Source organism: Amphiura filiformis, chromosome 1 (assembly GCF_039555335.1).
Source record: "Amphiura filiformis chromosome 1, Afil_fr2py, whole genome shotgun sequence".
NCBI classification, from domain to species: Eukaryota; Metazoa; Echinodermata; class Ophiuroidea; order Amphilepidida; family Amphiuridae; genus Amphiura; species Amphiura filiformis.
The window spans coordinates 52,208,139-52,222,403 of NC_092628.1; the positions used below are offsets into that span (position 1 = coordinate 52,208,139).

Here is a 14,265-nt window from a genome sequence, read left to right on the forward strand (position 1 = left end):
AACAGTCCTCGAAGTAAATTTTATAAATCTGATGATATATTCTTAAAGTGTATGTAGCTGGGAGTATAAATCATCAGATTTATAAAGTTTACTTTGAGTACTGTTAAGTTTTAATCATTTACCATAAAATATGTATTACATTGCGAATTTCAAAAATCAAAATTATTTGATATCAGAATGACATTCTTCGTATTCAGAATGCAATTCGATATGTCTGATGTGCTCTAATGTCCCACAATAAATACTGTCCAAACGTTCATACCCCTTCCCTTAATGAATCAAAAGTAGGATTCAATATGTGATGTGATCAAGCAAACTGAGTCAGAAATCAGAAATACTAGTTTGCAGATGTGTTGTCATTTTTTATGCAATCCATTTGTTTTTATGATGACATAACTTTGAGTAAATTGAAAAGATGATAGAGAAACATGGGAGTTTCCAGTGTAATCAAAGTAAGAAATTGTTCATTATTAGAAATATAAGAATATTATTAGTTATCCCGTGTTTGTATCACTGGTTTGAGGTCGTATCACACAAGGCCATTATAACGAATTTATCATTCAGTAGACATGAATAAGTAAATAAATACACCAGTAGGCCTATGCTCCATGCTTTTACACTTTTTAGTCATGCGACTACCACCAGGGCCATATAATACAGTGTGCTATCGCCAACACATGATGCACATTTAGCGTGCGACATGATGTAGCGCAGCATTGCCATTTCTTCTGCATACATAATCAGCACAGCTTACAATGCAATCCCAGTATGCAAACCCGGTGCTGATTATTCGCTGTTATTGTGCACATTAGAATATGACCGTTGCTAGGTCAACTGGATCACGCTTTCTTTGTTACGAACCACTGATCGAAATGATCACAACACAAAGCCTATGGCATATCAAAATTTGGAACAGGTGTATGAGCCCTGGCTTGGAGCATCGAGCAGTAACCAATGGTTACTAACGTGCACTACGACAGCGAATAAAAGCTGAATATGTATTATATGGTAATTATATGAAGGCTGAACAATATGAAATTATATTATTTGGCTATTAACCAATAAAATGTCGTTATTCTGAATTATTGGGAATTTTATTAGAGTTTACATCATTTTGCTATCATTTGATCAGATCTTCCTTTCTATTTTCAAAATTTAATGTCTCAAGCACTAAAACTCTATTCTGTGCATCAAAATAACGACTATCAAACATGCATCTCAATGCACAATTACTAAAACAATTTGTTTAATCTTTAATGCAAAATATGCATCCTAACAGGGATGTGAGTGTGCCATAATCACAGTTTTTAAACATTGTAAATGAATGGGTATGCTATCAGTTCAGTGATATGCAAAAATGTAATATACGTATTATTTTTGTTGTAGTGTACAAATATAGCTTAAAACAATTTTGGGTGGACAAGGAGTAAAAATTACTATAATCTTAGCAATAAATTGTTTGTTAATGGAAGAATATGTACGAATACTGGCTCTCCAACAATAAAAAAAAAACCCTGATGATGAAAATGTATGGTATTGTGTTTTATTAATATTTTAAGCCTTTGTTACAATAATTTGAAACAATGACAATGTCAGTAATAAGGAAATTTCAGAAATTTTACACAAGTGAAAGATGACAAAGTTATATAAAAAGAGAGGATTTCTAATGGGTGATTTATCTTGGGGTTTCTTAGGCCACCCATAATGTAACTTGGGGATTTCTAATTGGGGGTGTAGTATTTGCCAGATATACAAGAATTGGGATTTATTAGAACTAGCCGGGGGGGGTACTCAGTACAAATGACCATACGGGGACGTGCCGCAAACATGGGTAGCATTTTCAGCCTTCTGGTATATCAATGACCACTTTTTCAAAGCCTATTTTGGTATATGAATGGGTCCTTTTTTCAAAATGTTCTCAATTTTTTCGGAAAACAGCCCAATTATTCCGTAATCTAGCCAAAATTTTCAAAATTTTCCCAAAATTTTGGGGAAATTTGTAAAAACTAAGACAATTTTGGTTAAATTTGGCCGAAAAATTTGACTCTTGGTATATAAATGGGTCCAAATTTTTTGAAAAATTTGTATATTTATGGGTCCACTTCCCCCTCCATTCGCAAACTATGACGTCCCTGATCCGGTAGGTGAGTTTGATAGTACTGTAGATGATACCCTCCAACATACCTAACATCTATCTTGTTGGTGTGCTGTCTATTCAAGTTCACTGGTTGTGCTGCACTTGGCTGACTGAAGATCATAATGATAAGTGAAAAAATCCTCTAATTTTGTCATAAATTTCCATCGGATTCCTGTGTTATTTCCCTCTGTTGCATGTTTCATTATCCAGTCCACCACAATCAAAAAAATTAAAGCCAGACATTACCTCTCCTTGCTTCACACCGGTTTTCACCTTGAACCATAATTTCTCCTCTTCATCTGATACGGCGCACTCACTATCTTCATACAAGATCTGGACCATTCTTATTATCATTGATGGAATTCCATAGCTAGTCATTCTCCACAGGCTTTCTCGGTGCACGGAGTCAAAGGCTTTTTCAAAGTCCACAAACGTAATATAAAAGGCTGACTGCTACTCTACGACTTGCTCAATAATATTTCTGGAAAACAAAAATCTGACTACTTCTTCCATTTATCCGACCTGTTCGTCACTCAACTTATTGTTTACTCCATCTCTAATTCTATCAATAAGCACTCTTCCAAATACTTTGCTTGGGACAGAAGTCAACTTACTCCCTCGCCAATTTCCACATTCCACATCAGAATAATCAGAACCACTATCAGTATAATTATATACCACGGACATGAATCCAATAATGAAAATGACGATACAATTTATACATGCCATTTTCTAATAGCCAAGGCGCTGTACAAATAATATTCTTAGCGCATTTAATATGAAGACACAGATAGAAAATTAGGCCAAGAAGCAGAGGCGTAGCAAGACCATCGGGGGCCTATGGACAAGGAGCAATACGGGGCCCTTTAACACCACCTTTAATATTAGCCTTATCCCTAAGGGAACAACCCAAAGTCCTTTCGTTAGGAGGTCGAACCCCTCCCCTCCCTCTAAAATTCCAGTATTTCTGGGCAAATAAGAAAACTAAGTAGCCCAAAATTATATGGTTTATAAATTGGCAAATCTTAATATACATGGATTTTAAGACCGCTGTTAAATAGATTAATATTTTCATGATATACATTTAGTAATTAACACACAGAAAACAAGAGGCAAACATTTTGAATCTTTGTTGTTGGTTTATTATATGACTGGGTATATGATGTTAACGTATTTATTCATCTGTCATTGATGATGAGAGTGTCATCCTCATCCATCTGTCATTGATGATGAGAGTGTCATCCTCATCCATCTGTCATTGATGATGAGAGTGTCATCCTCATCCATCTGTCATTGATGATGAGAGTGTCATCCTCATCCATCTAAAGCAGGAGTAGGCCACCTTTTTAACACATCGGGCTAGAAATAAACAATGAAAAACTGCATGGGCTGCACATTTTTATTTTCAAAGTGCACTATTAAATTCATTTACAATAATTTAATTTGCTAATTTCCTATTTTGTCTGAATTAATTTGGTAAACTATGTAAATTAATTCATATGTTTCCATGTTTGCTAAGGCCTATAATTCTTGACCAAAATGTATGGTTATGAATTTTGAAACTTTAATGACTGCAAAAAAAATGGAAGCTGAAGCCATTCCATATTTTCTACCTGTAACATGTGTAATGAACTTTATTCTTAGCTATACAGAAGTCACGGGTCATTTGATCATTATGAAAATTATTCATGTGTAGGCCTATTCTTATGAATCAAGTAGTCATGGAAACCTCTGAAAAAATAATGTACACATAAATCCCAGTTATAAATCATTCCATGTCAGTCAACAATTTACATATTCTATAGAAAATATTTGACATTGAAATAAAAATAATAATAGTAGTGTTAATATACGATTTCGGTCAAATTTTAATTTGATTATTCTTTACCAGAAAGTTTTTTGGTCATTTTAATCCAAACTATTGAGGTAACTTAACTGAAGTGAAAGAAAGCTCACTCATTATCTCAGCCGCTTTACTGTGGACGGTGTTCTAATGGGGGATTTTAATTCAAATTATTTTGCTTTTGTCCTAAAAACACAACGAATTTGGTTGAATCCAATAACGTGTAAGTTAGGACTGGCATGTGTTATAACATTACAATGGCAAAAAAAAATCAGTTTTGGAAAAGAAATGACCAAACTCATTTTAAAAGATCGTACATTATGGCTTTAAGGGATCTAAAATGAGCGTTTATTGCGTTTCGACAGTATTTTTTGTGGGACATGAGAACACCTCAGACCTATCGAATTGCATTCTGAATACGAAGCATGTCTTTCTGATATCAAATAATTTTCATTTTTGAAAATCACAATATAATACAAATTTTATGACAAATTATAAAAATTTGATATTTTTCAAATTTTTGATATATAACAGTCCTCGAAGTAAATTATATAAATCTAATGACATATTCTTAAAGTGTATGTAGCAGGAGGAAAAGCCGACGGTCAATTGAAAATTTTGACCTTTCATATTGAAGATATGGATTTTTTTCTCAAAAAGACCTAATTTTTTTTGTGTTTTGGGGAAAAATCCATATCTTCAATACGAAAGGTCAAAATTTTCAATTGATCGTCGGCTTTTCATCCCACCTACATACACTTTTAAGTATAAATCATCAGATTTATAAAGTTAACTTCAAGTACTGTTAAATATCAAAAATATCAATTTTAATGATTTGCCATAAAATGTGTATTAAATTGCGAATTTCAAAAATCAAAATTATTTGATATCAGAATGGCATTCTTCGTGTTCAGAATGCAATTCGATATGTCTGATGTGCTCTAATGTCCCACAATAAATACTGTCCAAACGTTCATACCCCAGCCCTTAAATAGCTTTTAATTACTTTTTACTAACATAATCGGCCTTTTTGACCCACTCTCCTTAACAAAATGACTTTCGTTTATGATTTCATCAAACTTCTGGGTTGTTCCCTTCAAGTTTATATTTCAAATTTCTACACACCAAGATTACTATACTTCCTTGTGTTAACTTCAAGTACTGTTAAATATCAAAAATATCAATTTTTAATGATTTGCCATAAAATGTGTATTAAATTGCGAATTTCAAAAATCAAAATTATTTGATATCAGAATGGCATTCTTCGTGTTCAGAATGCAATTCGATATGTCTGATGTGCTCTAATGTCCCACAATAAATACTGTCCAAACGTTCATACCCCAGCCCTTAAATAGCTTTTAATTACTTTTTACTAACATAATCGGCCTTTTGACCCACTCTCCTTAACAAAATGACTTTCGTTTATGATTTCATCAAACTTCTGGGTTGTTCCCTTCAAGTTTATATTTCAAATTTCTACACACCAAGATTACTATACTTCCTTGTGTTGAGATTCATCATAATATATCTATCTAACATTTATCTTAATTTACCGTATTAACTATCTAACATTTGTCTTTATTACATACACAGTCATGACAATAACAAAATATGTCAAACGTGAATAATTATATTTAGGCCGCTCAGCATGTTCAACCCCACTTTCATAGGTTCTGTCTAGATTGTTTATATAGTAGGAGACCAAAATTTGACATTTATGCATATTACAGTCAAGAACTGTACATTAAAGATAGGTCAAACTATTCTTTTTCTCAATCCTAGTATTGAGAGGGGTACAATTAGAAGGTTGTTCTCCATATTCGGCCAATATAGATATATACAAATTCCCATTTTTTCTCCTTTTTGGATATTTTATTCAGGATGGTGTTTGAGTCAATAACAAACAAAAACATTGGTGTTCCATTTCATTGCTAGTAGTCTATAGGGTCAAGCTTGTTCGAGAAAAAAGTCCCCCTTAAAAATCATAATAGAAGAAAAATAAAGCAATAATTGCTTGTGCATCTGTGAAATTTCAGTGAAGTGTGATTGGATTCGTTGCCCCTATAATAAACATAACTTTTGTTACCAGTGTGTAGTTATTTTTTGAGAAAAATGCAAAATTAGTCACAAACCGGGCCCCAATAGGGTAAAATTGCACTTGGCCATCATCAAATAGCAAAACACACCTCATTTTGGGCTAAATTTTAGTAAAACCGGAACAAAATATGCTCGACCCCCCTAAATTTGAATACTTCCGCCGCCACTTACATGACTAAGTAATTGTTGTAGCTACGTGTTTCTCGAATATGTCGAAATAAAAGTCAAGTCTATGAATGACCACTGTTTCATGCACAAAAAATATTCACCGCAGTACAAAAGAACAAAAGAGGCGTGCATGTATTTATTTTTACCGTGGTTCAATGGAAAAAACCATCATGGCTAAGCAGATGATTTATTTTAAAACTGAATGTATAAATTGAAGTGTTGTTTTTTCCGTATGATCACATCATATACCATGGAAAACGAAAAGTTACACAACACATTTTGCAGTTTGGTTTTCGAAGTCATCGGTGTGTTTTTTCAGATTTCTGTTGGAATAAATGTTTTGACATCATTCTGTATTTGAATCACATTTGGACAATAGGCCTATATAAGTATATTGTAAGTAAAAATGTCTTGTATTGCTATCTAAAATTTAAAAACAACAAAAATTTGACTCAAAAACAAATAAATAGGCCTACACTTTAACCCAACGTTTCGAAAAGACAAACCGATTTTTTTTTTCAAGAGAGAGAGAGATGAATAGTGACAGAGACGCATTTCTTGATTTAGATCAGTCAGATTTCTTTTATGTTGCCAAATAACTTTTTAAACTCATTTTACTTAATTATTCATAAGTTGACTTGTTATGAATTGCATTAATATAATTATAATTATCTTTGATTTTTTTTATTTGTATATTTTGAAAAAAATGGACTTGGGCATGATGGGGGGAGCAGATATTGAAAAAATAACAAGTTTTGACCTCTTTTTTTTTTTAACTATAAAGGCAAAAAACCCTCTATTTTTCCTTTGACATTGCGTCTTTGTGACATATCTCTACACGCGTTATTTTGATACAATTATAATTATTTATCATATACTTTCAGGGACTTTCAAAAAGTAGGCCTACCCAAAGCAAGTATTTTTGATAAGTGTAAAATGGACCCAAAAGTACTATGCGGGTTGTCACAATGAACCCATCAAACCGCCGGTAGCGATCAGTCATGAAAAAGCACATGTTTTAAAGAGTTCAGAGTTTTTGAGTACAATTTCACCCATAATTCTGTACCTTCACTTTAACTGATTTGTGTACGTATCGGCATCTTGGCAAGCTTGGTGCCGAGTTTTGAAAGCAGGAGTACCCTGGTAGCTACCTTTTGCGATTTAGGTACCCCGGCTTTTTCCCATCATTGCTTGTGATACCCTAATAAACGATACTTCGTATCGCGCCTGGCCGTGAAAAATACCAATTTTATATTTTTTTATACGTGGGTGATATAATAACTCTAAATATAAGTGCACCCCACCGGTATAATGTGAAGGCCCCTGAATCTGATGATGGGAGGATTAAGGAATTTCTTAAACTGAATTTCCACAGGCCTATTATCAAAATAATACGGAAGCCACATGTACAGATGTATCGAATACACATGTATCGAATACACATGTATATTGATATTCATTATTGTTGCATCTGTTGCTGTTTTTGTAGTTGTTGTTATGGTTCTCTGTGATTATTATTATGCTTATTTTTGCTTTTTTCTAAAAAAAAATCATAATGACAACAAAAATAGTCGATGTAGGAAAGTCTGTTGGTATACGTTGATGTTTCATGTTTTCCGCTATCTACTGAAGATAGCATTTAGAGCTTAATAAAAATTCAAAAAAAAAATAATAATAATAATACATGTAAGGCCCTTCACAATTGATTCTTAGTTTACTGTTTAAAGGCCCATATAAAAATAACAGATGTGAAAATAGGAGTATAAACTGACCAGTAGATACCAGTTGTAGTCCAACGAATTCATGGCATATTAGATGGCCAAGGGGAAAGTTGGCCCATATTTGCAAGACTATCCTTGCCTTCAAGGTGAAACAAACCTACTCATGTTACCCTCTGGCCATGGGCTGGCCTGGTGTCAGATCTTACCCAGGGAAAGATGACATTCCAATATTGGCCTTTAAGATTTTTTAAAAGGCACGAGGTAATTTTTAAATGCCAAACCTACAATCCCAGTTTCTATTAAAAAAGAAAAAAATCAGCTCATTTTGACGGGTATGGAAAAAACGGGTAAAATACGCATTGAGGTGTAGCATTTTAATAATATTTTGTTTGCTCATTGAACTTGAAGAGTGTGATTTTTAGCTAGTCATAACCACAATTGTATTTGATACCTAATGATGCGTCCCTTATTTAGGCCACATGAAATTAAAAATTCGTTTCACGTCCCCACCAACTTTTGGAAAAGGAGGAGAGAGGGAGGTGTTTTTTTTTGGCTAAATCATGTAATTTGTAAATTGACAAAATACATCAGTTTTCACGTATAATTGACATTGTGGTTATTTTTGTATGTTTTCCTGGCAATTACCAGCATCTGTCAGGGAAACGATGAGGTCCTTTTTTATTTAAGATTATGACGGGTTAGACCCCTTATGCAAGTGATTCATGCCGACTAATTAACTTTTTTATCAGCATTTTACTTAATGACGGTACTAAAGGAGTATTTCGTGATCCTAGCATCCACCGTTATGACATTTTCAGTAGATATCCACGAAAGAAGCTTATTCCCAAAATTTCAGATGATTCTGATTTTGCGTTTGCAAGTTATGCATGATTATGTGTAGGGCCATATTACACTGCTCCATAGACAATGTGTTGCAATTTCGTTCTGGTGTACCAGAACGTAATTTAAATTTCACGATATTTTTGCTAATCTGCAGAGGTTTCCAGTGGTATAAATCTCAACTTTTTTTTGTGGAGAAAAGTGGGGTGGGGGATGATGCTGTGGATCACGAAATGCCCTTTTAAAAACCTAAAATTTAATATGAAAATTTAAAAAAAAAATGGATTGAGCCCAGAAAGTGAGGCGGATGCGGACGTGAAACGAATTGATTTTTTTATTTTGCCTCCTGTTGAATTGATTCACAATTCCGAAATTCCGCTGTCACGCCATAAATGTATCACTTCCTTTTTTTTTTATCAATGCAGCTCAATTTTTACGGTTTCGCAATACTCGTGACGTCAGCATTAGTATGGCTTCCTACGTTATCCGCCAAGCAAGAATAGAGGACTGTGACGTCATACACCAATTACTCCAGGAATTTGCAGTACATGAAAATTACGACGCGGACAAGATCACAAATACCATAAAAGGTACTTGTCTATCTGTTGCTCTGTTTATACGGCCGCTTTGTCTGTCTGTCTGTGTGTCTGTCTGTCTGTCTGTGTATCTTGGATCCAACTATTAGTCCTTTGACTAATTAACCTGAAAAATAATTAATTTCTCAAATTTGTTTTTTCTGACCGGGGGGGGGGTCTTCGAAAGATTTTATACGGGGATGTACCACGCAGACTTTTGGATGCCGACTTTCTCTATACCTATTTTTTGTCGTTTTTCAACCCATTTCAATAACAATTTTCACAAAAGCACAAAAACTGGGTGCTTTTAGGGCACTTTTGCCCAAATGCGCCTAATTTGGCGCATTGGTTTCTACTGAAAAGTGAAAACCCACCCACCAATATACCAAAATCGCTGAAAAGGTATATATATTTTGTCATGAACAAAGTGGATATGGATTAATTAGTCCTGATTTCTATTACCAAAATCTTAAATTATTTGCACTTGCGGCTTTCTATGTTCAAATTGGGATCCTTATAGGCCTAGCTACTAATTGTGTTCATCGGGCCCTCATGATATAGCATTAATTTAGGCATACTCTGTAACTCCACACCAACGTTACTTTAGACCCAATGGATGAAATGCGCTAAAAGAAATTATAGGCAAGGTGGGAGACAGTATAGCAAGAGCAACCATAGTATCTGCCGTCTCACGTCGAGGCAATTATATGAAAAGATGGGCCATTGGGCCACTTACCCCACTCTCCCCTAAGTGCCGTAAGGGGATGCAGGGCTTGTACCAACACCTCTAAGGTTTTTCATCTGGCATAATAAAACGTGCGTATTAAATACATCATTTGCGCTCATTTTTAGTGATAAAAGTTTTAAGGGATCTGGAATGAGCGTTTTGAGCGTTTCAACAGTATTTTTTGTGGGACATGAGAGCACATCAGACATATCGAAATGGAAAAAATCCATATCTTCAATACGAAAGGTCAAAATTTTCAATTGATCGTCGGCATTTCATCCCACCTACATATACTTTAAGTATAAATCATCAGATTTATAAAGTTTACTTCGAGTACTGTTAAATATCAAAAATATCAATTTTTAATCATTTGCCATAAAATGTGAATTACATTGCGAATTTCAAAAAATCAAAATTATTTGATATCAGAAGGACATTCTTCGTATTCAGAATGCAATTCGATATGTCTGATGTGCTCTAATGTCCCTCAATAAATACTGTCCAAACGTTCATACCCCATCCCTTAAACCAGCCCCGCGAATCGATATTTCTGAAGTTGCCGTTGCAGTTGAAGAAATGTCCAACTTCATTTCGCAAACTATTTAATATACAGTAAAACCCGTGATTTTCATTTCGCTCTTACCATGCTTATAATTATTGAAAGTATGGTTCGAGATTGTCGACTTTTTACTTGGTCATGTTGGTAGGCACAACCGCGTTAACCGTTGAGAGAACACGGACGTACTTCAATATAAAACATAACCCCATAAAACTCACACCCTCCATCCAATGTGCTTTCTTCACAGGTTTAAAAAGAGATGGATTTGGTGAGCAGGCGTGGTTCCATTGCTTGGTTTCTGAATGCGTGTCTTATGACAAGAATCTGTCTTCATTACAACACAATGGCGTAGTAGGGTTTCTTGTCTTTTATTATGGCTACGATGCATGGCAGGGAAAGTTGACTTACATGTCAGATATTTATATAACAGAAAAACACAGAGGTATGTATAAAATTATAAAATATAAAAGTGCATAGCAAAACAATGTGCACTATTCCGGGGGGAGAGGGGCTTCAATATGAAATGGATCATGGTGTAGGGCTGGCACTTTCACAGTAAGGGGCATTTGGTGAAAGCAAAATGTACAAAATATGGGGTCATTGAGTGAGAGGTGGACCATTTGGCTAAATGGCTTTGTTTTTTCAAAAGAAGTAACAAAATCAGTGATAGATGAAAGATAAATAAGGGTCTTTGGGTGATAGATCGAAAGGAAAAATAACTTGGTCCTTGGGTGATAGAGCATGACTTGTGCTCATAAAATAAATATGGGGGCTTTGGTGACAGCGATGTTGAAAAAGGGGGGTCTTAACAGCCCTTCATGCGCGTCACCTCCAAAGTGTGTCTTTAAATTCAGTCCCGGCACTATCCTGTTTGGTGCATAGACAGGGGGAGGTATCTGACTCACGAGTGAAAGAGTGAAATTCACTTTTTGTGGAATGCTTATAGTGATGACTTCAACAAGGAGTGAACGAAATATCACTCTGTTCCCCTCGCGTCCGCTCAAAATTCGGGATTCCCGCCTTGGAAACAAGGTGGGAAGTGGGAAGTTAAAACTTGCGACATTTTCGCCTAATTGTTCACGTAAAATATTCAGATCCCTCAAGACCCCCAAACAAAAATTCGAATTCCTGCCTTAAAACTATCCCATTATCCTGGTGTAAATATTGCCCGGTTCCTAATTATCTCATCGTGGGACTTACGAAAGTTGGTGCTTTTTGGGGGGATGAAAAGAAGCATATCCAAACGATCGTGCGATAAACAAAATGTTCTCGGGAGGATGGAGGTCCCACAATTTTGATAATGTTTTAACGCAGGTGAATTTCTGAATATTATTTGGCTACTTTAGCCTAAAAAGTGCCAATTTTTGGGCTTTATGCGTGAATTTGCTTATTAACTTGCAAATGACACATTTCTTATTTCCGTATTGTTAATTTGTATAGGTAATGGTCTAGGAAAGAAAATGATGCAACAAGCTGCACGGGTAAGCCATTTTGAGCTATTTTTGGTGGGCAATTGTCGTTGGTTTAGTTGGAACAAATCTGTCTTGTTTTTATATCTTGAGAATAGCAAGATAATGTTGCAAACGTATCTCAATATGCACGGCTCATATTACGCAAAATCCAAGTAGGCCTAATAGTATGCCTACTTTCCCACCCGGGCTACCCCTATCAAGGGGAATGGGGGGATGGTGGGGCTTGCAAATCTTGGGAATAATTACATTTAAGTACATTTCCTGACCGCTAGGGGGGTAGAAACCACTGTAGGCATTATAATTCCCCCACCACCGGCGTTTCTAGTGTGTTTCTAGTTGCAGTTTCGGTTCTGAGATGCGGCACACCACACAATCCCGATGATCATAGGCTATATAATACCAGGGAAGTCCCACATTCCCCGTGATAGGGGTGTGTGGAATTGCATGAATGCAGGGTGATTATGTTGTGATCCTCAAGAAGTACTAGTACGTTCATAAATGGCAATGTCGAAGTAGATAATGTATTAGGGCCTATAGATTGACTAGCAGTGTAATGTATGAAAACAGTATTTTACTTATATAAGCCACCATTGTAAGAATATTTCGCCTCCTCTCTTTCGCTCTACAGATAAGTCAGGAAGCGGGCTGTCAGAAGATGCAGTGGATAGTCTCCGACTGGAATGTTCCTGCACGTGATTTTTACAAACGTATTGGCGCTGAAGACTACACAGATCAAGAGAAAGAAGCACATAGACAGCATTACATAGTACTTGATGGCAAGGATTTCAATTCATTTGCTGAGGCGGGGGCACAATATAGCAGTTCGTTTGCAAGTAGTAGTGACATAAATAAGATCAAAGATAATAGATGCGAAGTTCAACTGGCAGAAGAACTTATAATTGTGCAATAATTTGGTTTAATAAATAGTTTCCTGTACTAGAGAAGCTTAGAGACTCAGCAAATACATGAACCTGATTAGTTTTCTTCGTAACCCTTTTAATGGCTTACAAAGGTTACCAGAAAACGTTAAAATGTTTTTTTAAATGTTTCGGAAAACGTTGTTCATAATGTTATTTGAAAGTTCACAAAACATTTTTTTATTATGTTTGGCAGAAAATGTTTTACAGTAATATTTAGACAACATGTAAAAACATGTTTTGACAATGGCGATTTTAAAAAGTTTTCCAAATATCGGAGCAGACATTTATAAAACGTGATATAACTTTTTTGAAAAATGTTTTATTACGTTTTAATCACGAGCTGAATATTGTGCAATCATTTTTGAACAACGTTCCATTTGCTGTCTTTGGTTTTTTCCTAATTATTATTGGAAAGCTTGGATATGTTTCAGTGTTAACAATATCATGTAAAATTTATAGTTTACAGTACTATGAAATGAAAAGACGAGTTGCGATTCCTACCCACCAAAGTATGTGGAGAAAATCAGCAAACATTGTAAATATTGTACATATAATTATAATTATAATCCGGGTAGAAGTTTGGAGTGAGAGAGCCATGGGCACTGGGAAGTGACAAGGATGTGCGACCAGTTCGAAACTAGGGGTCTTTCGGTGAGAGATTTGACACCAAAAAAGGGGTCATTGGGGTGAGAAAGTCCGAAAAAAGAGGTCTTTGCGGGAGACTAGGAAATAGTTTTGGTCCAAATATGAAAGTTGACAATGAAATGTTTTGTAAACTTTTTGAATTTTGTTGAGTTTATTGAGCCATATCTCTGAATTGGCCCTGTCGACCTTCCACCTGGTTCGTGTTGGATGGTTCAATTTCTGATGTTGAGATACCGTAAAATGGGGTAACTTTGGGCACTTTTCAGAGTTTTTAAACCACTGCTTCCAAACAAAACCAATTATATTTCTAATTAACTCTTTTTGTGACATTAGGGTTCCTTCTACACCTTGAAGTTGAAAAAGATTTTTAATAATTTTGTAAGGGTGCCCTAGGGGTTCAAAATGACCTGACCAAAGTTACCCCGCCTTTGGGGCAACTTTGGTCACAGTATTACATTCCATGAAGGAAAAAAATTTTTGAAAAATTGATCTTCGCTGAATATGGGCAAGTTGTTGTTTTTTGTGACATTTGACACCTTGCAAAATTAATCAAACACACAT

The 14,265-nt window shown here is 35.2% G+C and overlaps 1 protein-coding gene across 1 annotated transcript; it reads left to right on the top strand.

The window, feature by feature from the left end:
• Positions 1 to 6,403: 6,403 nt before the first annotated feature.
• LOC140148634 (diamine acetyltransferase 1-like) lies at positions 6,404 to 13,966 on the top strand. Its single transcript, XM_072170663.1, has 5 exons — positions 6,404 to 6,641; positions 9,232 to 9,396; positions 10,915 to 11,109; positions 12,108 to 12,148; positions 12,768 to 13,966. Exons 2-5 carry the CDS (start codon positions 9,276 to 9,278, stop codon positions 13,047 to 13,049), a joined length of 639 nt encoding a protein of 212 aa, XP_072026764.1. The 5' UTR covers positions 6,404 to 6,641; positions 9,232 to 9,275; the 3' UTR covers positions 13,050 to 13,966.
• The last annotated feature ends 299 nt before the right edge of the window (positions 13,967 to 14,265 follow it).

What these genes read in the sequence shown, in the direction of transcription:
- LOC140148634 (XM_072170663.1), top strand. Translation starts at nt 9,276, where the DNA reads ATGGCTTCCTACGTTATCCGCCAAGCAAGAATAGAGGACTGTGACGTC. An exon ending in TATAACAGAAAAACACAGAG is followed by an intron (nt 11,110 to 12,107) that starts GTATGTATAAAA and finishes TAATTTGTATAG; the next exon opens with GTAATGGTCTAGGAAAGAAA. An exon ending in TGATGCAACAAGCTGCACGG is followed by an intron (nt 12,149 to 12,767) that starts GTAAGCCATTTT and finishes TTCGCTCTACAG; the next exon opens with ATAAGTCAGGAAGCGGGCTG.